The 25,669-nt window shown below is 36.3% G+C and overlaps 1 protein-coding gene across 1 annotated transcript; it reads right to left on the bottom strand.

Moving 5' to 3' along the window:
* Positions 1-208: 208 nt before the first annotated feature.
* SLC27A6 (solute carrier family 27 member 6) lies at positions 209-25,287 on the bottom strand. Its single transcript, XM_072416005.1, has 11 exons — positions 25,000-25,287; positions 24,257-24,865; positions 19,794-20,003; positions 18,668-18,826; positions 16,071-16,195; positions 12,086-12,280; positions 11,557-11,647; positions 8,002-8,200; positions 4,882-4,979; positions 2,948-3,078; positions 209-2,174 (listed from the first exon to the last, which is right to left on the bottom strand). The coding sequence occupies exons 2-11, from the start codon at positions 24,735-24,737 to the stop codon at positions 1,998-2,000; spliced, it is 1,866 nt and encodes a 621-aa protein (XP_072272106.1). The 5' UTR covers positions 24,738-24,865; positions 25,000-25,287; the 3' UTR covers positions 209-1,997.
* Between the last annotated feature and the right edge of the window lie 382 nt (positions 25,288-25,669).

A 25,669-nucleotide genomic window follows, 5' to 3' on the forward strand; every position in this document is an offset into this window, starting at 1 on the left:
CACCCTGCTATATCTTTCCCATTTTTTGCTTTTGCTTCAAAAAATGGATTTGACATGTTTCTAACATATTAACCGTAATATTAGGAGTCATATTGTAGAAACAAGCATTGCTAAAATAGGTTACATCCTATAAAATACTATGTCGGTAGAATGAGTATATACTTACAAGATTAACCCTCTAACAAAAAAAACTTCAATGCCAAAAGAGTTTCATGGTTTAATGAAAATGCAATTTTAATGTTTCTGTACACATTATAAACTGTTATAAAAAAACATTGACAGTTGTATCCGTATCCCGTTTCCATGTCTTTCTTGGCTTTAAGTCCAATAAAGCAGTAACATTTTCCAGTGACAGTAATCCAGTGATTCTCAGTGTGGCACTCTCCCCCATGAGGGGTGCTGTGGCACTGCAGGGGGAGGTAAATATAGATGGGTGCTGCATGTGCCCGACTTGCGGCACCAGGTTTCCTATGGGTAAATTAGCCAGACAGGCAAAGATTTCTGTGGGATGACAATCAGAACCCCAAGGTGGTCTGATAGAATCATAGCCACAAAAACATGACACTAGGGGAAAAAACAGGTGTAGCACAAACCAAAGAAAAACAGGTTTGAAAAACAGTAAATACACTACCAGTGTAGATTCTTTTGTTGGGGCAAGTGTAGGAAGGCATAGGGCCCATGTCTAACTGTACAGGGCTGCACCCTCATTTAGCTGGTGTTCATGTTTTAATTTAACAAGACAACATTTGACTTTTGTTTTTTTAATCCTTGAAATAACCAATCCAAAAATTGTGTACAGGTAAGATAGTGAGATAGTTTAACTGCTTCAAAGAGGAGCATTTCACAAACTGTAAAAAAAAAATAAGAACTGCAATAAACTTACTCCACTAAAAGGCAATTCCCCCAAACACGGTAACCCGTCACACTCGGGGTAGGTAAACCTATAGGAAGGTTAGTGAATACAACGCTTACCTGATCCACTGGCGTCCCGCGTTGTCCATCGCCACGATCCTTGTCTTCTTTCTTCTTCCTCAAGTGTCTTCTGCACACGATGAGTCACCGGGGGAGTTCCCCGTGATGTCGGTGTGTGTGTACGTTGCCGGCGGGGCGGGAAATTCAAAATTTTATTTGTATTGCATTCAATACAAAATAACTCTATTGAATGCACTACATTGGATTTATATGTATAAAAGCAGTACATTGTTTTCAAGAACATTTATTTTACAGTATATATAATAGTATGAGTAAATATTTTTTTTTTTTTAATTTAAAAAAAAAAATTTAATTTATTATTTTTACATGATTTTGTGTTTGAAACTTTATTATACTCATACTATTATATTATACTGTAAAATAAATTTTCATGAAAAACACACAAATGTACCGCTTTTAGACATAAAACCGGAAAGAAATGTACCGCTAAGGAGGTTAAAGCTCTACAAGGCTGGAGAGAATACACTTTTATCAGTGAACCTGGTTAATAAAAAAAAAAAAAAAATCGAAAAGATCTGGTGCAGGATTAAAAACATTTGCTAACAAATAGCAAATGACTTCAGGTTTGCTGGATCACCCAGCTTCACTGATGAAAGTGTATCCTCTCCAGCCTTGAAGAGCTTTTAATAAATCAGGCCCAATATTGGGAGATATTTATGTTCCATGAATAAAACTTATAGGGTGTCTTCTAAGAAACAGTAGATAACTGCAGACTGGCAGAAACCCACAAATAATATCCGACTTATTAGAAAAACAAAAATAAAAAGTTAGTGTGCCTTCAAAAACAGGTTTTAAGATGTGTTATACCTGCAATATGTAATCAAAATTTTAGCAAAAAATGTAAATCATATCTCTTAATTTAACAGCTAACCTTAGTTTTACTGAAACATAACCTGTTGTCATTTTTGTGTAAAACCTGTAACAACTTAGTGTGGTTAAAGCATCACAGTTTCAGTATTTTCATCCAGAGGAAATAGTATGTATACCCAAACATAAAAATAGGATTAGAGTTTAAGCTGACCACTGGTAATTTTCTCATAAATGTCTTTGGTCATTGGCACATATGACTTTATAGAATCATCCAAGAAATAAAGCGGATCTGATATAACTGATGGGTCGAATCCTTGTTCCACAAGACGGAATTTTTGTTGCTTGAACGTACCAGTTATTTCCATGTTTTCCTTAAACAAAAATAAAAAGAGCAGAGCACTGTATTTTTGCTGTAGAACTATAATAGAAAATTACAATAATTTAAAGATGAAGTTTGATATGCCTATATTTTTTATGGATCTCCAAATTTTCCCACCACAGTTTATGTTCTCCAGTTTTGGGGAATTTTGATAAATCATACACTTTCATCAGTGAAACCTGAAATAGATTTCTTTCTTGATAGGAAAAGTTTTCAATCCTGGACCAGATCCATTCCAGGTTTGCTGAATCACCCAGGTTCACTGATCAAAGTCTATCCTCTCCAGTTTTGGAGAGCTTTTATAAATTATACCTTATGTCTCTATGCTTCTAATTTGGTGTAAGAGGCAGAAATTATCACTGCACAGGACAGGGTGGTTTCTCCAAGTCCTGACATGCATTCTCCAGTATTGGAGAGCTTTAATAAATCGGGCCAATACTAAGAGGGTGGTATAGAAAGTCTAGGGGTGTTCATCCAAAATGCCATAGATGGTTCAGGTTCTGCACTGCAGGAAACCTTCTAGAAAATCCATAGGTCATGCAGTTGTTCAAGTATGCATGCACTAAAAAAAAATACTGGCGATTCTGACCTCTAACCAGTGAATGGTTTGTTAGTTAAAAATTTTACATTCCTATTCTATTTAATAGGAAATATATTCATATTAACAGTGCAGTAATCAATACCTCTTACCTATGCACCATTAAATACTTTTTTGGATTTTTTTTTGTATGTAGTTAATTAACAAAATATAATTTTAAATCTTACCTGCAATCTTAGAAATCGTGGAAATGCATATCCAGGTAGATAAGCTATACAGTGTTCATAGATGCTTTTTAAATCTAAAGACTGTCCAGGCTTTAGAATGATAGATGCCATGCCCACTTTGCCTTCATGTCCTGAAATATCAGGTAAAAGTTCAATTATTTTCCCATCTGAAATGTCAGTATCGTATAAATGACCAGTAAGGTAGAGATATACAGTTTTTATGTATTCCCTTTTAGTTCAACTGCTCATGTCATGCATGAATGAGAATATATGCTACTCCTTTTTACAGTAGATATAGCAACTAATGAAAAACAAAATGCAAACTACCTATATACATTTGTGACACGACACATAATAAAACATGTTCTTCATTTGTCCTGTGCAAACACGGCTGCAGACTGAGAATGAGAGAATTCAGCTTAGCTTCATATCCCATGGAGGCAATGGGAAGTTAACAAGGTTCCAGCATTTCCATGACACTGTCTATCAAGCCTTTTCCCTAGGATAATTCTGACAGCTTCAGAGTAAAGCTGCGTACACACTTCCAATTTTTGTCGTTGGAAAGGATCTTTCACGATCCTTTCCAACGACAAGGGAGTGCACGATGCATGAGCGGTGCTGTACATACAGCACCGTTCATGCTCTATGGAGAGGGGAGGGGGAGAGCGACGGAGCGGCACCCTGCTGCGCGCTCTCCCTTTCATTAGGATCGGCTGTCGTCCATCATCCGTGGATCCGGCAGGTCGGTCGTCCGGACGATGGACGACACCGACACGACACCGACTGTACACACGGCAGATTTTCGCCCGATAATTGGCCGATGCCGATTATCGGGCGATAAAAATCTGACGTGTGTACGTAGCTAAAGTCTTGCTGGGTTTATTTATAACCAGCATTATATGTCTAATACATTGCACATTCCATTAGGTATTTTTTTAATATTTGATCCCTAAATTAAAAAAATACAATCAGCAGGACTTCCACTTCTAATACAGGAGAGGACTTCCTATCCTTCTAATAATATATTAGAAGGATAGGAACTGTCATTAAAAGAGATATGTTTTGTTTGTCGTAAACACTTAAAAATGCAACTAGAGTGCTTCTAACAGTTGTAGTACAGAATAAAACAATGTTTTACACTTCTTTAATTATGGTAACAAATTTACCTATTAAAAGACATTATTTTATTTTGTACTACAACTGTCACACAGCCCATTACAATGCTATAGGTTTACAATCAGTAGAATGTAGGAATGTGTGTAAGTGTCAAAAACCTAAAAAACCCATGGGGATGCTATTGGAGAACATTCAGATGCGAATTAACCCCTTTATTGCCATATTAACAGAAAGCCCCGAATGCGCCAGATTCAGCAGGGGGCATGTTAGACTTGTGCAGAAAGACCACTGCTTACCCAAAGAGAACAGTTTTGCTGTTTTCTAAAGAAAATAAACCAGATCACATTGAACAACTCTTTTTTTAATGCATCTAATATCAATTAAAGTTCAAATCCTTAAATAATTTATGGTATAAAGCTTCTCTCCCACCTTAGATTGTAAGTTCTTTTGGGCAGGGTCCTCTCCTCCACCTGTGTCACTGCATGCATCTGTCGGTCATTTGCAACCTCTATTATTAAATAGCTAATGTACAGCACAGCACTGCCTAATATGTTGCCGCTATATAAATACTGTTTATTATTAATAATAACAGCAAATTCTTGTTTCCCTCTTTTATTGCACATTGGTGATTACAAAAAACATGGGGTGTTATTATAACTTCTAGTCAGATATTTGTGATCAAATCTAAAATAAAAAAAACAATGAGCTGGTTTTAGCATATTTTCACTTTGGTCCCTGCATTGCTAAGCAGTACCATCAGCCCCAGTGGACACAGAATGCTAATTTCTGTATCTGAATTTATTAGTGTTTGCCATTACCTGGAACACTCACTCCATAGACATTAGCTTCCTGTATGAAGTCCAGCATCCCGATAATATCCGAAACCTCAGTGGTAGCAACATTTTCTCCTTTCCACCTAGAAATAGAAAAACATTAAGGTATTGTGCAATCCATATTCAATTACAGCAAATGTTTTCCAAAGTTCATTAAACATTTAACAAAACCACATCATTATTTGTATTTATAAAAATACATTTGCACTTTTCTTGTATCTCCCCCATGACCATGGGATGTTGGCATTTCAGAAAAGTCAGTAATGAGGCCTAACTCCTATAATCCTTAACATTGTATTGCCTTTGGGATGTGATGGGAGCAGCAATTTTTCCTAAAGTATACCTCTTAGCTTTATTATTATTCCCTCTTAGCTGTCAGAGAAACAAGCCGCAGCATTGGCAGATATATCCTCTAAATCTTTTCTTGATAAAGCAACATTCTATTGGATGTTATGTAGGTTTTCCATAGACTTTCCAGTAAATTTCAAACTGCAAAAATCCCAGGCTAAGGCCCTTTTGGGACACCCTGCTGTGAAATTTTGACTTTTTTTGCAGTCTAGTGGGTAAATTTTATCAGTGGTGTTGTTGTTACTACCCACTCAGCTATTACCATGATTATTAAGTACCCATATGTGATAACAAGAATGTACATATTTTTCTAAAACAGATGAGAGCAACATAAACATAGTGTGTTTTACAGAAAGGTCTAAAGTCTTACTAACATTACCAATTAAATATCTTACTTGTCATTTTAAATACAAGCTGGGTTTAAAGAAAAGTTGTGCTTTTCCAATGCAGGGCAATATTATACATCTGACTGATCCAGCTTGGTTTGCATGTAAACAGTAAAGGTTCACTTTAAGATTTTTTTTCTGGTTAAAAAGAAAACAACAGGTACCCTTTTGTTTTATTTTTTAATTTTAAAATGACTGACAGGTTCATATTAAGGACTATCCCACATTGTAAATGGCTTTGAGCGACAGCAAAGTTAAAAAGAAACACAACTTGCAGTCCTTGACTAGCAGTAACCGGAGATCACTGCTTGAAAATGAAGGGTGTAATCTGTGCCATAACTGGCTGACAAATGGTTGCAAATCCGGTTACAACAGCTTTACGCTTTCATTGGTTAGAGTACAAATATTGGTAAATAAACAATGTTTACACATAATCAGGATTATAATATGGTGTGTTTAATAGAAAAATGTAAGAGGGAATTTAAAGAGGCCTTTTTAAACCTCATAAACTGTACTTTCAAGATCATTTCCAACAACCAAAGACTGAATGTGTGCTGTCCATACAGCATGGTTCTGCTCTATGGGGAGGGGAGGAGGGAGAACAATGGAGCACCCTGCTGTGCTTTTTCCCTTTCACTTGTATTAAAATCCTTCGTCATTTGTGGATCCCCCAGGACGGATCTATGAACAATGTGGGATGAGGTCTGTACACATTCTGTACACATGTCAGATTCTGGTCCAGTATTAGCCCTGAGGCGATTATCGAACAAGAATCATCTGATGTGTGTACGTAGCCTAAGTCTGCAGAGTTGTAAACTCCATTCAATATTTAGTACTTGTCAGACTTGGAGGAAACATGTAAAAAGTGCAATAAAAGTAATGCTGAATGTAAACAATTCAAAGAAGCCACAGTCACCAGGATTTTGATTGGTTGGATTATTATAGGTCAGGGGGAGATGAAATGGGAAAGCTCTACTTTGATATCCTTTAAGCAAGAGTTACAAAAACAGGTATTTTGCACATAGCGTGGCATATGTCATCATTACAACATTTTCATAAACATTTCAACCAATAAAGCTACAGTTACAACTTTAGCAAACTTGACATTTAAAGGGAAACGGCAGGCAGATTCAGAGAAGCATTGCTGTGTGTTCAGTATATGGGTGTTAGATAAATTACATCAAACCATCACAAATGAACACTAAAATAGGTGAAAATTAATCTCTTTTTTTCCTAAGATTACATAGATGTCCTTTTGTGGAAAACAGAATACATTTTCCATAGAGAACTGAATGTACTGAATGAACTAATATATAAAGAGGATCTCATTTATACCAATTCTAATACTGGGCTACCACAATTTAAACATACAATATGTTTTGTAGAATCAGGGAACAGTAACCTTTTAAGACTTTTGACCCACAACAGGAAATTGCTGCCATCAGCTATCCAAGTTACTGTGTTTTTCTGTGCCATGACAAACAATCTTATGGGATGACATTGAGTCATATAGGCCAAGGGTGCTGAGTTGCATAATGTTCTGCAGAATTAGCAGTGCAAATTTATATGGTTCCTCTTTAACTCAACAGACCATATGTCATGCCATGACTATGTTTGTTTTCAGTTTCTATAGCAAAAATGTTCATATATAGTTATATCTTAAAGTGCACTAAAATGTAATATGTTGTTATAAAAGTTTAAAAGAAATGCTATTCTTTCTAGTTATAAAACGGGGAATCGGACATTTCCTCAAACATTCCCTGTGGGAAATCAATTACTGCCATAGAAACACATTGAGTATAAGTTTAGCATGTAAAATAAACACTATGACAGCAGACTTCAACAAGTATAACAGATTCCAACTCACATCATTGCCTCTCACACACTGTATCAGCACATAGACATTCCTAAACAGACTATATTTGCATGCAAACTACCTTAGAAAACACTTACACATGAAACTGAGACTAAATGGGACAGAAAACAAATATCTGAAAAGAGAGGGTCAGGACAACACACATAGGTAGGAGTGAGCTGGATGATCCTTGTAGTCTATTAGACAGGAAATATCTGTCATTGCTTCTGATTGCGGTGCAGAAGTCACAGTGTGCAGGAAATGGGACTCATTTCAGCACAGGAGAGAACTATCTGCAAAGGCACTAAAAATTGTAAAGCTGGAGTTCAGCTTCAATGGACCTTCTTACTTGAGGTTCAAAAAATATTCACATTTTTTTCTTTATGCCGCCTTACAGAACAAATTTGTCAACCATTTTCTGCTAAAGTTTTTAAGAAGGGGATGATTGGAATTTTGGAGTATTGTGAAAAGTGTGGACTTTTAAAGCTTATATATAAAAAAAGATAAATATATCACCTGAAAGTATCTCCAATTCTGTCGCGGAAGTATAGAAAATTATCATGATCTTGCATCATTAAGTCTCCGGTATTAAAATAAACATCTCCTTTTCTGAACACATCACACAGTAACTTCTTTGTTGTATGTTTTTTATTTCCGGCATACCCAAAGAAAGGATTGGCATGATTCACTTTGGATATGAGCAGTCCAGTTTCACCTATGGTGTAGAAAACAAATAGCAATAGTGTTAATATTAATGTATTGTGGGAGGTTATCTCTAAAACGCACTCACTGCATAAAGGTTTTTCCCATTTCAGGCACCTTCCCGACTTTTATTTATGAAAAAAACTTTTCTCTCCCAGGTGAACAATGCCTCAACCACATCTGGCTTCAGGCTGCAACCCCTTCCAGTCTCCAACACCCGTGCCTTAACCACCTAAGCGTTACACTGAGGTCTAGATTTCTGTACCAAAAGTGATCCACTGTTTTTCATGAAATTTTTTTTAACTTGTAGACCTGTAACTTACAGAAATATGTCCGAACAGGGGTTCTAGTAGATAATATGAATATAAAAAATGTTTGAAACACACAATCATGTAAAAAAAAAAAATTACTTTTAATAAAATTAAAGGAAAAACACAAAAATCAGCAATGTAAACAAATCATAAATACTGAAAAAGCAGTAACTCTGTATATTGTAAAGTACTATATTATTCTAAAACACCTCCCTAGTGTGGCAATTTTTAAAACTTTGATTCTGTATTTATTGGAGTTTGTTTTGAATTATTTTGTATTTGATTGGATACGGGAGTTTGTATCCAATCCAATACAAAATAAGAATTTGAATTTCCAAGTTATTTACTTTTATTTTTTTTTTTATTTTTTGTATTGGATTGGATACGCAAGTTTGTATCCAATCCAATACAAAATGACAGTTTGAATTTACCAGGTATATACTTTGTAATTATTTGAATTATTTTGTATTGGATTGGATACGCGAGTTTGTATCCAATCCAATACAAAATAAGAATTTGAATTTCCAAGTTATTTACTTTTATTTTATTTTTTGTATTGGATTGGATACGCAAGTTTGTATCCAATCAAATACAAAATATAAATTTGAATTTCCAAGTTATTTACTTTTATTTTTTTTTTATTTTTTGTATTGGATTGGATACGCAAGTTTGTATCCAATCCAATACAAAATGACAGTTTGAATTTACCAGGTATATACTTTGTAATTATTTGAATCATTTTGTATTGGATTCAATACAGGAGTTTGTATTGAATCCAATACAAAATGAATGAATGAGTTTCAGTTTGAATTTCCCGCACACGCGCCGACGTCATCACGCACGCAGGGAGGAGCCGTCCGGTTTTTTTTTCTCCGCCGGACGGCTTCTCCCTGCAGAGATCATCCGGCGCTGGAACGAGGAGGACGTGAACGATCAGCGGGACCAGGTAAGAAGCCGGCCGGCTTCTTACCGGTCCTGCTGTCACCCGACGAAGGCACCCGACGCTGGAGAGATCGGCGGACGATGATCGATGGAGGACGACGCTGGATGAGCACAGGGGGACCAGGTAAGTAAGCATGTACAAAATCTCGGGCTTAACCATCCTTGCAGTTTTTTTTTGCCCGAGCGAAGGTCGGGCTTAACTGCAAGGAGGTTAATAATATGAGCCAGGTTCTCCAGAGCCACCCTCAATTTCTGGCCTGGAAAAGGGAGTGCCTGGCCCACCCATTCCTTTCTGGACACTCTGGGCCTGAATATCAAATAAAATCCTGCAAAACAGACCATGTTTTATCTTTGATTTCCAGAAAAACCTCCTATGGATATGTAAGTCAATTTCACCCATCCCAAGTCTAGATGTGCTGTTTTTAAATTTTATTATTCACTAAGGAATATACCAGTATTACAAAATTACATTATTTTTTAAAATCACACACTCGGCTTCAAGACTTTTTTAGAGCTGCCTGACTCTCTGGAATGGTCTTCTCTTCCTATTAGGCTTGCTCCTTTAAAAGAACACTCAAAAACATCTTTTTAAACTTGCCTTTTCATCTTCTTCTGTCTCTTAAAACTCTCATTACCTCCCACCAGTACATATCTCCCCTCCTATTGTGTGATACTTCCCCCACCTCCTAGATCGTAAGCTCTTCGGGCAGGGTCCTCTCCTCCTTCTGTGTCGCTGTCTGTATCTGTCCGTCATTTGCAACCGTCATAGAACTATTTCATTTCAAGCGTTGCATGCTATATTGGTGCTATATAAATACTGTATTGTTATATATTAATAATAATATTATTATTTATAATAATAATAATAGTAATTAAATATTAAAGTGTCACTTTTTTCTGTCCTAAAGTCTAGTCAGTTTAAATCACATGGTCTTTGACTAAAGGAAGAATTATTGAAGTATTACTTAGTCAGAGACCAATGAAAACTTTCATTTTCAGAGAGAAAGAGCCCTGCCTGGAAGACTTTCAACAATATAAATGTTTCAACAAAGCAAATCCATTGTGCAGAAAGATACATAAAAACGTTTAACATGCATGCATTTCAAGCCATGCATAATATGTGCTTAAAAGCACTTCTTTCATTTGTTATAGAAACATGAAGATTTAAAAATGTATGCCTGGCTTTGATATATTCAATGCATTCTTAGTACAGATTAGCATTCCATCCTCTGTCTGTGAGCAGTGAAGTGAAAATGACCCATGCAAGACCTGGATTCAAGCAGAACAATTAGCTCATCTCTAGTTAGAGCCTCAGCTAGTCCACTGGTGCTTTGTGTAAGAAAAATGCATTGTATTCTTTCTGTTTATAAATCATCAACATGTTCTGGCTTTTTTAACTATTTAGCTCTGCACCTAATAGGGCTCCACCTAGATACATACATAAAACGAGTATTTTCTATAGAAAAGATTAAAATGTCTTTGCTGCTGTCATACAAATGTACACACCCTAGAGTCAATCTGATCACAAACCAGTTAAACTGCCACTATGATTCTAAGCTTTGAGTAGAGACCAGAGTATATTAAGTAAACCCACAGAAGCAAAGTCAATGCTTTCCAGTTCCATGCAGAGAGTGTATTTGTTATGAACAAAACACAAAACAGCATTAATGAAAGCAGCAGAAACCCTGATGTTCCCTGCTGATTGCAGCATTGTTGTGGTGACAAGATGTGGCACATGATGGACTGCTGTACAGAGACCTCTCATATCTGAGCGCTCTTTAGCTGCAACCTCCAGATTAGATTTGTCCTGGGCCCAGAAAAAGAAAAGAAAACGGTGTTTTAATGCAGCCTGTCAGAATCAGTCTTGGGGTAAAGCAGTTTGGACTTTCACCCAGTCCCCTTACATTCATTAGATCTGCAAATGAGGGGTGCAGGGAGCTGAATGCTCTGCATTTGGGGCCCCGTCTTTATATTTGCCCTGTGCCCCATTTTGTCTAAAACCATCCCTGCTGACTTTTTTTGTTTTGTTTAAAGCGCAGTTTAACTTTAAATATGTTCATCATGACTTTTGGGATGTATACAATAAAGCATCAATAAAAAGAGAGAAAACAATTACCTTTCTTGACTCTTTCACACCAGCCATGTTTATTTTTTATTGGTTCATCTTTTTGAATGTCGTATTTTATTAGTTCAAAAGGAAATGCAAGCTGTGAAGGAGAATAATACATATTGTTACCAGTGCTTGTTTAATCATCAAGCTGTAATAAAAATGTAAGTAGCGTTTCCATTTATGATATTTAATATGCACAGATGTTATCAATGTATCTTCTGTACTAAATGGTAAATCCTGAAAAAGGCCCCAGTATTTGCCATGCTAGCATCAGCTAAACATTTCTAGATGATTTTACAAGTCAGAAAAACTTTGCAATTTTCACTAATCACTCGGATATCAGTATAACACTAGCATTTCACCAAAACACCAAAAATCTTGAACTGTGTTACCAGCTTTTGCTAATTCTTGATGGTCAACTATAGCGTATGTATGTATGTATTTGGTTTTATTGCTGGTTTTATTAAATCTATGAGCAAGTGTCTTTATCCAAGTATAAAACATTCAAAGCAAAGCAATGCAACATTACATTTACCTTATAAAAAAAATTACTACGCCCAACAGATCCAATTTTTCCAGTATGGTTCATAAAACAAATGTTTCCTTCAGTAGCGCCATACAGCTCACACATCTTGATGTTACCAAATCTTGCAATAAATTCTTTCCATACATCACTACGAACACCATTGCCAACAGCCATTCGGACTTTGTGATCTTTTTCACCTTCTCTCTAAAATAATAAATAGGAAGGCAGAAAGCTTTGATATTGACAATGCACACAGTATACAGAACTGAATCAAAGAGTTATGCGGTACATGTACATGTACACCCAGTTTAAATTATGAGAGGCAACTTTTAGATCTTCATTTACAGTGATATAAATGAATACAATTCAGAATTAAATATTTAATTTCCAATCAATAGATGTAAAAAGTAAGTACACTCCTGGCCCCATAAGATAGTATTACCGCTAAAGTAGAAATTAGCATTGTGAACAATTTCCCACCAGGGTCTGACATTGTATGTCTGGTCTACAATAGAAGTCTAATTGCTTGATGTTTTTAACTTCTTAAAGTTTAAATTTATAGGCAGAGATCTCACAAGCAGAACTTTCCAGTGGCTTGATTATCCAATATTTTGCAAACAACCCTGACTTTGACCTTTTGGAATTTACTTTTTGTTAAAATATTGCGTACTCTGTGATTACACAAACTTTACCTCTAGCTGTTTTTCTGGATGTTGCTGGTTGTTTTTTACAATTGTTTTGACTTGTGTTCACACGCATGTTGTAAGCTTGAGTCTATTATTTGTAATTTGAAATTAAAACCTGATGGCACTTTGTTCCATGTGTTTCTCCTTGTTTATTATTTTTTCAAGGCTCTTTTATTTAGCTGTACATGTCACTTAGCAGTTATAAAACATACAAGCCTAAAAAGTAAAAAGGATATTCAAATAGGTTTATATCCTTCAGCAAGATTTTTCTAATACATGTAATTAGCATGCAAATATGCTTTTGTTTTAAATATTGAATCATTTACTTGATACAATGGAAACCTCTCATCAAGACAGTCTGTCACCTCCTTATTGCTGTAACATTAAATATTCAATGATGCAGCAAAACATGGATGACCAGGTGGCATTCTTTTTGTAGCAGGCACTCCAGACTGGTTTCTTGGCTCTGACTACCATAAAGATGTTGGGTTTTTGGTGTGCTTATTATTATTATTATTTTAATAAACAGAAATCATAAAGCACCCATATATTACGTAGAGCTGTATATTAAAATAGGGATTGCAATAGGTAGTACAGATACAAACAAATGCAGGAGGAGGAAAGGGCCCTATCCAAAAAAACTTGGCTTCTGGTTGGGTGAATTTTTCGAAATAATAAACAGATCAGATCAGTCCATCAGGGACTATTATGCTATAGCATAGTCTAAAACAGGCTGATGGGCGCACCCTGGTCGAAGGGTGCACAACAAGGTAAACAGATGATATCATACTAATATTAATAATTTACTCAGCATGCAAGCTGTGCACTCATGAAACAGACTAACTGTGTGCATCTTCACTCTGCTTGCATAGCCTTCCAACAGGTCAACGTAAATCAGAAGGGGCAACTCCTAATAGATGTACATTAGATTCATTGCTTTCATTGAATCTAAGGGTCAATCTATTGAACTACTGACCATCAAATCGTTATAAAATAGGTGGCCTAGATTATGTTGGTAACTATTCTATTTTCTTAAGTTTTTTTTTATCATCCTCACTATTATTCTGTCTTCAAATGCTAAACAACCAATTAACTACATGCAAACTCTGATAACTGTGATGTATTTGTAATTGACTATTTACATGGCACACACATCTCCAAGAACAGAAGCATAGCTCACCAAGCGGGAGTTGGTGACATTCTTGAAAACACTGCAAGATTTTATATTCCTTGCAGAACATAATAAAGACGCCCATTCAGTAAAAGCAGCTGGCAGAAATGACACAGACACCTACATATTTCTGTAGTAGCTTCAATAGTCTAACTGGGTTCAAATTCTTTCAGATCTATTAAAAAGGTCGAAAACACATTTCTTGCAAAACACCAGACTTTAACTGCTCTGTGAATGCTTTTAAATCACTTTTATAATAAACAATAATTTGAATCCTTGTTTAAAAAGTAGTAACAAATGCTTAGGTACCTTCCCTTAAACGTTATAGTTTCTCCCAAACTCTTGTCACTGTTACTTTTTAATTTATCTAATCAAAATGTATAGAAAATAATAAAAACATAACATTAAAAAATAGTTCATATACCTAAAACTATGAATACAAATATTACCACATACAGTTATCAGAGTACATTGCTTAGTGAAAGTGATCCTTTAAATGACTCAGGCTTGATTATTCCGACAGCCCTGTTCTGGTCAGGAAGCACAGGATTGCATTGTTTCGGATGATGTAACGCATTCTGTATGTAACCTCCATTCAACATAAAAAAAGCCGAAGTTACTGCTTTTTATTTCAGTTTGACCAACCCTATTGATATTCAGTTAGTTCCTAGTTTCAGTTACATTTTGATCCTGGGTCGGGAATATGTTAAACAAATATTACACATATTGGGAAAACCAGCCCTTTATATGTACATTTTCTTTACAAGCAAGGAAAATGTTTTATTCCACATCACCCCAACAAAGATCCTCAGAGAGCAATCTGTAACTGTCAAGGTAGCATTTAAGTCATTTGGCAGATGGTAAGAGATTATTATTATTATTAATATTATTAATAATAATAAACAATATTTATATGGTGCCCACTTATTACGCAGCGCTGTACAATAAATGAGGGTTGCAAGTGACAGATACAAAACAATACTCAGGAGGAGGAAAGGACCCTCCTGATATAAAAATTTGTGCAAACATGAACAAATGACACTACCAATGCCAATCAATGAAAACCTTTTTTAAAATTTTTATACTTTGAATGCAAAAAATATTTTTAGAAGATGGGTTGCTATGAGTAACATAAAAATTTCTAACAGAACAGTTTTCATACTGTAGATCAGCCCTTCTTTTAGTGTATCCAAGAGCAGGTTGCAGAACATAGAGGCCTATTCTGGTAATATCCATATCATTCTTGAGATAATAATATATATCCTCTGACCACAGCAGCCCCATTCTCAGCATGTTATATTTGGGGGAAAGAATTTGGCTTTTCTGCCTAACCCCTAAAGTACAGAAGAGGCAACTAAAGATAACCTAATTTTTAAAAGACCATCTGACATTGTGTTAAGTTCTTCTCTATTATGAGGATATGGCGTGTTTGAAGTGGGATTGTGATTTCAGCTTTGCAATCCAAAAAATGTGAAAGGTCTGATACATTTTGTATGCTAGTAAATGTATCTGGGCTGTTGCTTATTTCTAATAATTAGTACAGGTGGAGTTCCTCTTTTGGCCCATCAGGTAATTTATGGAAATGTAACATAAAACACCAACTGCCATTTTTAGGACTTTGGTCATACTGCTAGGTTACATTTTGTTAATGTAATTTGTATGTTACATTTGTATTAAACTCTATGAAAGTAGAACTATGGGTTTTTTAAAGCAGAACTAGCCCGGTGCCAGGCGCCGCCATCTTCTGTCTTCTTCCCTATTCTTGCTACATTACATACGTTCTTGCACTGCGCAGGTGCGAGATTGGGTGGCATAGCCTGCTGTAAAGGAGAAAAGCCAATCTCACTGTGCATGCGTGAGATCGGCATCTTTTTCCCCTTTGTGAAGAAAATGCTCCTTCTGCGCACGCTGCGTGGATTAGGACAGAAAGGGGAGGTGCTGCACCCTTTTTTTGTACTAAAAAAGGAAAGTTTCAGATTTTTGCTTTATATAAAAGAGTTGTCTACCCTTTTTTGTATTGTAAATTTTTTGAGTTTAGGTCCGCTTTAAGTACATTTCCTAATGTAGCTAATTATTACTAAATCTATCTTGTTTTTCTTTGTATGTGCTTTTGGTACAAATTAATATTTTAGCTTACCACAGGCTGTTTACATAAGTAGCGACACAGTTCACCAATGTACTGGAATAGTGTAACGTTGTACTTTTTGCAGTCGATCCAAAATTGACTTGCTGAAAACTTCTTCCTTAGTACACATGTTGCACCTGCATGTGTTTAAATGTTACACATTTAAAAGTACAGCCATCATCACAAAAAAAAAAAAACCCCAAAAAAACATCTTAAATTAAAAGTACAAAATAAGGCTAGCTAACAAAAAATTGCTCCTGATCCTTTACTTAAAGTTGCTATCATGCTATCATGTTGGAAAAGGAATATATGCAGCTTCAGAGGCTGCATTAGGGTGAAATTGTTATTTTGCAATACATTGACAATACACAGGTTCACTCTTAAACCAAACTCCAGATAAATATAAAATAATCACCAAATAATGCATTTATTATACGATTTTTGCACTCAACATGAAATCCAATTTTTGGATCTCCATGACTCTGGAAGCCTTTTACCCTTGAGTTGTAATGCTGCCTACAGGGACACTGAAAAAAAATGTAGGTCTGGCAAAGATCATCTAACTTATTTAGCAAAATAGTACCAAGAACATGATTATAAACACAGAGGACCTAAGTTTTATAATTGAGAAAAGGGTTTCAGAGTGAGTACAAAAAGCCCATTCCCTTTCTTGTCCATTATAGGGACACAGAAAGACTTTCACCTTCAGGACTTTAAAACGTCTGGGGAGTGCAAAAAAGCTAACATATACTAACAAGCCCGAGAAACAACTTTAGTTTGCCTGCAGCTCCGAAGCCATCTAAAGAACCTTAAGCTGAAAACTAGCTAAAAGCAGATGAAGTGGCAACATTCACTTGCTAGACCCTGTGAGAAGTGTAAAAATAGATACACTAAGAAAAAAATATAGCCTGAGCCCTAAAAGATCAGGAACCATTCACAGGCTGTCCTTTGAATACCATGTTAGATACAAACCATGAGGCTTTCATGAACTTCACAAATATAATGTAAATTTCTTCCAAACATTCTAACAGAATGAATCCACTGCCACAATGCAGACGTCTTCCAGGGTCTCTCTACCCTTGCTCATTGTTTGACAATGTATAGTCACAGTTAAAACAAGGCAGGGCCCGTGAATGGAAATTGAGTTCTAAAGAAGGTTTCTAACCGTTCTTCCATAAGAATCTGATTGTTAAGGTGGGGGTATTCGGGGCTGTGCAATCTGCAAAAATACTCTAGGCTTAGTGTCCTCTTTGGATGGCACATAGCAAGCAATTTTAGTGGCGTGTAAATCAGGGGTCAGCTGCAATGGGACAGCCCCCATCGTCTAGAATCAGACGTTGCAATTGTGTACCAATAAAACAACATAAGAGTATGACAACTCAGGGTATGAGGCAAGGCCTTCAATACTTACAGAACCCAAACAGCTGGCTTTAAGTAAGCCATAAATGGCCAAAAGTGACTCAAGTTACCTTTTTACTTGGGATTATACATGCCATTAAATTTATAATAATAAATAATCTCATACATAGTTTGTTGAATAAAGCATTCATAATATCAGCCATCCTTTGATGTTCCTCCAAAGGTGGCCATGAGCAATCTCTGCCTCTGATACTAATGATCTTTTTGGCTATCTGTACAAGTGGCATTCTCCCAGTGCCCAGCAATGTAAGAGGCATTCCTCCTACTGAATACCACGCAAAGGTATTGTAAGATTGGGATATTGGTATTATTGCCACAAGTTCCCTGAGACCTGTAATTTTTTTTTCAAGGGTTCTCCATGCTTAAAAGGTTGACAAAGGCTGATCTAGATAGAAATGAAGACTCATGATTTGGGGAGTTTACTTTTTGTAATAATTTTAGTTAGTGTGTAGAGCACAAGATTGGGTAAATCTTTTTTTGGGTTAGTAACATTTTTGGATTCCTGATATTTTCATAACTATGATAGGTTAGTTCTCCGAATGTTAGCATGTATGGATCGAGATATCAGGATCCTGGATGCATTTTTCTGTGTTGTATCTGAGCTCTCTCCTTAAATAAATAAAAGGTTTACAAATAGCCCCTTAAGTATATAAATATATATTCTTTTGGCTGGTGTTGAACAAATGATATTTGTAGAAGGCATAACTATTACTTTGATTATTATTTCCCTAGTTTAATTTGCTTACTATAATAAATGCTGAATACTTACTATGCTTAATATACTTATTTTGTTCTGTAGACGTTTCATAAATTGGTCAGTTGTGTTAATTTCTTTTTATTACCGCCTAACAGCAACAGTAAGAAATGGCCATGTTTGGCTATACATCAGATATAGCTGCTCAAGCCAATAACTGTGCAGCCTAAAAATTGCATACCATGTAACTATGACCAATGTCTGGTGCCAAAACCAAATACTCAGGAAATATTGGCAAACATATTTGTTGTCTATGAAAGGATGCTTTCATAATGGGTTACATTTTAGCTCAATTATCAATGTCTGCATATGTTTGTATCAAAATCAAGTAATTTACTATAGATATATAATAAATACTAGGTATACTCATTATATATGAGTACATGAACAGATACACACAGAATGTCCATGATTAAACTGAATACAAATAACATACCAAGGTAGACGCATCCACCGATCCCAATAAGGGATGCTGCACTATGATACAGTGGTAGTGTAACATATACAATATCATCTGGAGTGCCTCCAAATGCCCAGATTCCTGCAGCACCCCTCAATGCTTGAAGCTGACTAATTACAGCTGCTTTTGGGAGACCTACAACATAAAAAATAAAACTTTACATTATTTGTGTCATAATATAGTATTCAAATCTTAAATACAAGACAATCTACTGAATTATTATACTATATTTCTATAGCACCATCATATTATGCAGCACTGTTCATTAAATAGGGCAGTGGGCCAAAATTAAAAACTTAGACAAAGTTGCGGGCCAAACTTGAAACTGAAATAGCACCGCTACTACAATTCCCTGCGTCTAAAAAACAGTCCAATGCGGGACCACGCATAGGCAGAGAGGCTGCTGGTCTATAGATGCAAGTGCTGCCGCTACTACAATTCCCAGCATTACTTGCATCTATAAAACATTCCAATGCGGGGCCACGCATAGGCAGAGAGGCCACTGGTCTACAGACGCGATTGATGCCGCTACTACAATTCCCGGCATTACTTGCGTCTATAAAACAACCTAATGCAGAGCCACGCATAGGCAGAGAGGCCGCTGGTCTAAAGACGCGAGTGATACCAGAAATTGTAGTAGCGGTGCTATTTCAATGCAGCGGCAGGCCAGCTGCAATTCATATTTAGGATTCCTTTGGGGTCCAAAAAAAGGATGTTGCAGGCCAGATTTGGCCCGCGGGCCAGAGATGTCACCCTGAAATAGGGGTTGCAAATGACAAACAGTTACAAACAATAACACAGAACGTGGAAAAAAGCCTAAAACCTAAGAAAATGTAATTTTTGGTTGATTACCTGGTAATTAGCGTAACTAGTTTATTAACCACCTGCCTAGTGGTGGACTTTAGTTTTTATTTGTCAGGAAATTAGTGAAAGCATTCTACTAAGGAATACATACTTATGAATGTTTCAATTACAGAAAATGCTGCAATAATGTTACTATCTGCAGAGAAGGTACATGTTTTTTTTTTCTCCCAATAGTATTATTATTTAATAGACATCAGAATGAAGTGAAAAGTGAAATGTAATGATATTACAGTAATACCCGTAGTTCCTGATGTGAAGATAAAAAGTGTTGCCGCGTTAGTGCTGTTGACAAAGCGCAGGTGTGCAGGCACAGGCTCATGTGTTACTGAATCCAGTTTGTCTAGCACAGTGGTTACCCCAGGGAGACTAGTTTCCCTAGCCATTACCCAAACGGAAATATTGTCTTCCTGCAAGCTTGGTAGGATTTCTTCCAAAGATTCAAGCAGGTCTGTTAAGAAAAAAAAATAACACAACATGTATTAATAAAGTAGTTATTATTTATTATCATGAAATAGAATTCTAGCCTAAACATTTATAATAATACGGAACCCCTGACAAGCTACCTTCTTCCAGTTCTAGGGTTTGTGGTTACTAATAAATTGATTTCCATCTTAGTAGGGCCTCAGACAGCAATGAAAACACTTCAGTAAAGTGGAGAAGAACTGAATCCTCTGCAGGGTTTTTACTTTTTTTAGTGCCCAGGTCTTTGATTTTTAATTCCTATGCAAGTGTCACTGGAAGAGCAGGTTTTCATAAAGGAAAACCAGACAAAAGGTCAAACAAACCAGATAGAAATTAAAGCAAGCAAACCAGGCAAAAATTTAAACAATTTCTGTCTTTAAAACAACCCGAATAATGACTTTAGGAGAAACTACATACGTATTGAATGGCATCCTGTTAAAGTGAAATTATATCGTTTTAATGCTGCTTAGGCCATTTTATTACTACTGATTTCTTGAGCCAAATTTTTGACACGTGTAAATAATAATCATTATAATATATCATTATATGTTCTTTTTGTGAACTCCCCCCAGAAATGTATGGGGTCTGTGATACCAAGTAACTCAGATTGAAAGCCTTCATAGCGAAGCTGAGGGCAGTAAGAGTATGGATAGTATAAAAATGTTCTAATAATTATGGAATCTTTCTTATAAATAGAATGTTTCTGTGCTGTGGTAAACCTGGAGTTCTATTCCTCACCAAATGTACAACACACTACATTACTGGTGTCAGTACATATTTGCTCCCAAAAACGTGATTAGGTTAATTGGCTTCTCCCTAAAATTGGCCTTACATTGTGTTAATGTTATATGACGATGGTAGGGACATTAGATTGTGAGCTCCTTTGAGGGTCAGTTAGTGACATGATTATGGACTTTGTACAGCGCTGTGTAATATGTTGGCACTATATAACAATATTAACTATATGTAGAATCGTAATCTTGACAAGTTAGATGTATTTAAAAGACATGAAGCATGGGATTTTGCCTAAAACTTCCTACAATAAAATGAGAGTGAGAAAGAGACAACAGATCTTTATTACATAGAGGCTTTCCACTAAGTATCCTTTCTCTGTTCCCACATTTTTGAGATTTCCCAGTGTTATTCTAAAGATGATCTTTCATAAAGTTCATACCTTTCATTCTATTCAAATTTTCCTTTTTCTATACAACTGCACTAAGAGGCTTCTACATGCCTCACCATGGACATACACTTGTTTTTTTTAATTAGCCTGACTTACTTTCTTCCTTTAGTGTTGAATAAAGTAAGAAATGGTTGGAAGCCTTGTAATCTATTTTCCCATTTGGGGGATTTCCTTTCACTTCCTGTTCCATAAACAATTGAAAATAGGAGGATTTTTATAAAATAATAAATTAAAAAAGTTTCAGCTTTATATGCATATTGTCCTTTTAAATAAGCCTAATAAAGTTAGAAAATTCTGTAACATATGATTCTTTTTGATGATTACAACAGGCAACTGAACTTGGTACAGTCCAACAATGCAGAAATTGTCCAGGTGATGCATATTGGTCTCTTTTTATAAAACAGGGCATCTGACATTCCCGGGTGGGAATAAATTACTGCCATTAAAACACATGGACCTAGACGATTCCCATGTGGGAATGTTTGAGGGAATGTCTGATTGCCTGTTTTATAAATAAAGCCCAATGTGTACTATTAATTAATATTTATCTATAACCAAATTGAACCCAATGGGTCACCTGTTGAATTCCCTTTAAAGTATTTTCAGATCTTAAAGTCTTAGGAGATCAAAAATGAAAATCTGCCCTTGTGTACTAACCCTAATGTCTAATACTTTAATGTCCTAATACTTTGTCAAAATAAAAAAAAATCTTTACACAAATGGACATTATATATTTTGTACCCCATTTCTCCCATCCATAGGTCAGCAACAACAAAATTACTGGCATTTAAAAGTTGAGTAGGATTTGCATTGCTTAAAAAGAAGTGGTAAGCAACTTCATGTATACTGCGATATATGAATGGTCATTAAACGTATGGACCAGTAACGCTATCTTCTGAGAAATATGCACAGGGGGACTGTAACAGAATCTGTAAAATATGCTTGCCTATATAAAGTCCACATATGCATATTTGTGTTGCTCTATTGGTGTTTGATTTGCCAAAATCTCTTTGCATGCTTTACATATGTGCAGCTTTGCTTCTTGTTCTTTTGTGAAATGCATGAAACACATAATAGAAGAAGCACATGGCAGTAAACACAGGAAGGAGGGTCCCCTGAATGAGGCCTCTATAGCAGCTCACAAGTTCTGAATTTTAACCTTTTCACTGCAGCCTGTGAGATGAAAAGGGAAACAGGCAACAAATATTTACATTTTCTGTTGCTATTACAATGCAGTGCTTTAAGCTGAATTATGCAACAATTTGCAAAATTTCATGCAATTTGATTATTTTTACTTTGTCTTTTTATGCATTTTCAAGAACTCTGCAACTATGCAAAGAGTTAAACCCATGTGGAATAGATCCCACTCCCTTCACAAAATGGAACATGTTTGCAAGCATAAGATCTAATTTTCCTGATGAGCACATCTCAAGGATCCTTTCACTGATCTAAGAGAAGAGGGGAAAGAAGCCTGTCACTAGACAATTAAAAAAAAATAAAACATTGGGTGTGATGTCAGCAGCAGAAGACTGAGCTGTCACTCAAGTTCCACCCTATATTTCCTTTGCTCCCAGCAGCTACACAAAATAAGAAGAAAAGAGGGGGGGGTGAGGAGTTGGATCAGCACCAAAAGCAATGAGACTCTCCCAGGAGGGGGGATTGCTGTGACATGAAAGGAGGAAGAGGGCTGTGATAATAATTTATTAGTTACACTTTGTAGCAAGTTCCAAGGCACAGTGCAAGTGAATTAAAGAAAGTTTGTGATGGGTTTTTTTTTGTGTCCAAGGAATTCCCACCTTGCTACCACTGCTGTCATGCTGACAGAGCACCACTACCATTAGCAGACAGAACCTCCTCTTCTTCCATGGTGTGACTTATACTCCTGATGGAGTCATCAATGAAAAAAGAAAAGTAATTGACAGGGGCAGATAGAACAGAAGAGTGCAAACCCCTTAAAAGCCTACTCAAAACTTATATTTCAGTATCTGTAGAATGGTGCTAGCTCGGATCATGATTGCTCAGCTGTGCCTTTCATTTATTGATGTCCCTGCTGGACACAAACTAAAAGCACTTTCATAAAAGTCTGCTGGGGGGACATAGATAGGGAGTCGGATATGGGAGAATTATAGTCACACCTGAATGATGATACCCACCTGGCATTTGACTACTGTAATAAATCTAATGCTACAAATTTGTCATTTAGGGCAGCAAAGAGTCTCCGTCATTAGCAAATCAACTTTTTTACTGTTCAGAACACAAACTAAAGATAGGAGAGATTGCTTCAACTTTTCTAAACTATAAAGAGGAGGAAAGAAAGTTAGGAAAAAGTTTGTAAATTCTGAGACTTAGGGTCATCCCTTTACCTCCAATGCCCTAGGCACAGGCCCACAAGTGCGCTATGGTAAATACATCTCTGTAGACACTGCCAACTAAGTAAATATTCACATTTAATTCAAAACATGTTTTGGTATTGTGTAACAAATAAGCGATACATTATGTTGCTTTTGGATAATAATAAATGTAAATGAGTAGAAGAGATTTTGCCATAAGCACAAACTCTCTGTTTAAATTTGAGATCTCACATTTTTTAATTAGGAGTTTGTGTAAATATTTATCATTAGGCTGTTAGGGACCTCCTTAGATTTGTGCTTTGTGACAACACACAAATCATGGTAATCCATGGTACATCCCAATATACTAAGACAACGCAGCAGGGTTGTATCACACTGCAGCAATGCAATACTATAGAAAAAGATGATCTTGTGCTTCTTTTAGCATACTACAATGTGTGGCCAAGCTATTTTCAGTGGTCTGTTTTAATGTAACACATATTATTGTGCAACATAACATATAAGTCCATATGGGCGCAAAATGTTTTACACACTTTTGAAAAACTGTCTACTGGAAGGGACAGCAGTAGGGAACACAAATTCAAAAATACTATTGCAGAATTTATACACAACTAAACTATACATATTCAAGGCTAATCAAATTTGAAAAGCATATTGGTTTAACGTGACCAAAACAACTTTGAATATTTAATGGCTTGCAATTACCTTCTCCCACAATAAGAATCTTGGCTCCGCAGCTATGGAAGCAATGCAGCAAAGACCTGGATCGAATGTTGTAGTTAAGAAATGCCACCATACAGCCAAGTTTAGCCAATCCAAACCACACGTTGACAAAATCTGGTTCATTGTTCATAAGCATAGCCACAGTATCACCTTTTTTCAATGATGAATGCTTTATAAAACAGTTGGCCACCTGATTGCTCCTTCTATCCACATCTCGATATGTGTAAGTATCTCCATGAAATATTAGAAAAGCTTTATCAGGTACCCGCTGAGCCTGCTGAACAAAACGATCTATGACAGTTACTACATGACCTGTCCTTTTATACTTCTCTATCAGAAGTCCATAGCGGATTACTTTCAACAGGTAATTTAGGTCAACCCAGAAATAAGGAAAAAACTTCTTCTGCAAAAAATACAGAGCTGCCAGGCCTGACACAAGTCCCGTTATCCAATAAAGATCCATAGGGCCCTAAGTTAGAATTCTGCACAAGATGAAACCTGTTATACAATCACGGATAGAGTAGGTGGACAGGTGGGTTCAGTGGATGCCATAGATTACCAAGAGCAGCAACAGAGCATGTCTTCATCAAACTGAAATACAAGTGGAAACAAGAAATCAGAAACATTAAAAGGAGAAATGTAGCAACAACAAAAGCATGAACAAGTTGTAACTGCTGGAAGTATAAAACCTAAAGCGGTATAGTAAACTTTCCCCTTTCACCTACTTTCAGCCTCACTGCAGGATTCGTCCACAAATATTTCTTTACATAACAGAAGATGGTCTTCTCATTTCCATGTTTTTCCCTGCAAGTCTGCGGTGCTGAAAAATCTCTTACTCAGAAAGCAGTGTGGGCTTATTGCTTTCAAAAACAAAAGGGGATGGGACCTGAGACCCATGAGCTGTAGAATCTGTAAACTCCCAACTGATCAGGAGACACAGCCTACTTGTTTACAAGCCAAGGCTTAGATAACACCCAGATAAACGCCTGACTGCTACAAAGGCTGCTGAGGAAGCCTGGGAGGGAGGGAGCAGACTAGCAATGAGGGCCTGCCTTATGTTATACAATGAACTGTAACCGCATTGTGGAGGACATATGAGGCTCTGAGATTTAATAGGAGGAAATAAGCTGATTAATCATGTTACTTCTATTTAGACACAGAAGGCACGCTCAGCACAACTTGTTGGCAAATTACTAATTCAGGTTGTACATTCTGTAAATTTAATCCTAAACCTTATTAATCCAATCCGGGGGATGCAAATGCATCCCGAGAGTACAGGTAAAAATACTTTTATTCTATGTACGGGTTAATTCAACAAGGTCACAGAATCAGGACTGTTCTCAGGATACTATAAATGCCATTGTGCTGGTTATAATCACCTCGTAAAGACAAGAT

The sequence above is a fragment of the Pyxicephalus adspersus genome, chromosome 6 (assembly GCF_032062135.1).
Source record: "Pyxicephalus adspersus chromosome 6, UCB_Pads_2.0, whole genome shotgun sequence".
NCBI classification, from domain to species: domain Eukaryota; kingdom Metazoa; phylum Chordata; class Amphibia; order Anura; family Pyxicephalidae; genus Pyxicephalus; species Pyxicephalus adspersus.

What these genes read in the sequence shown, in the direction of transcription:
- SLC27A6 (XM_072416005.1), bottom strand. Translation starts at nt 24,737, where the DNA reads ATGGATCTTTATTGGATAACGGGACTTGTGTCAGGCCTGGCAGCTCTG. An exon ending in GTAGTAATTTTTTTTATAAG is followed by an intron (nt 11,648 to 12,085) that starts GTAAATGTAATG and finishes TCTCCTTCACAG; the next exon opens with CTTGCATTTCCTTTTGAACT. An exon ending in GTGTGAAAGAGTCAAGAAAG is followed by an intron (nt 8,201 to 11,556) that starts GTAATTGTTTTC and finishes TCTACACCATAG; the next exon opens with GTGAAACTGGACTGCTCATA.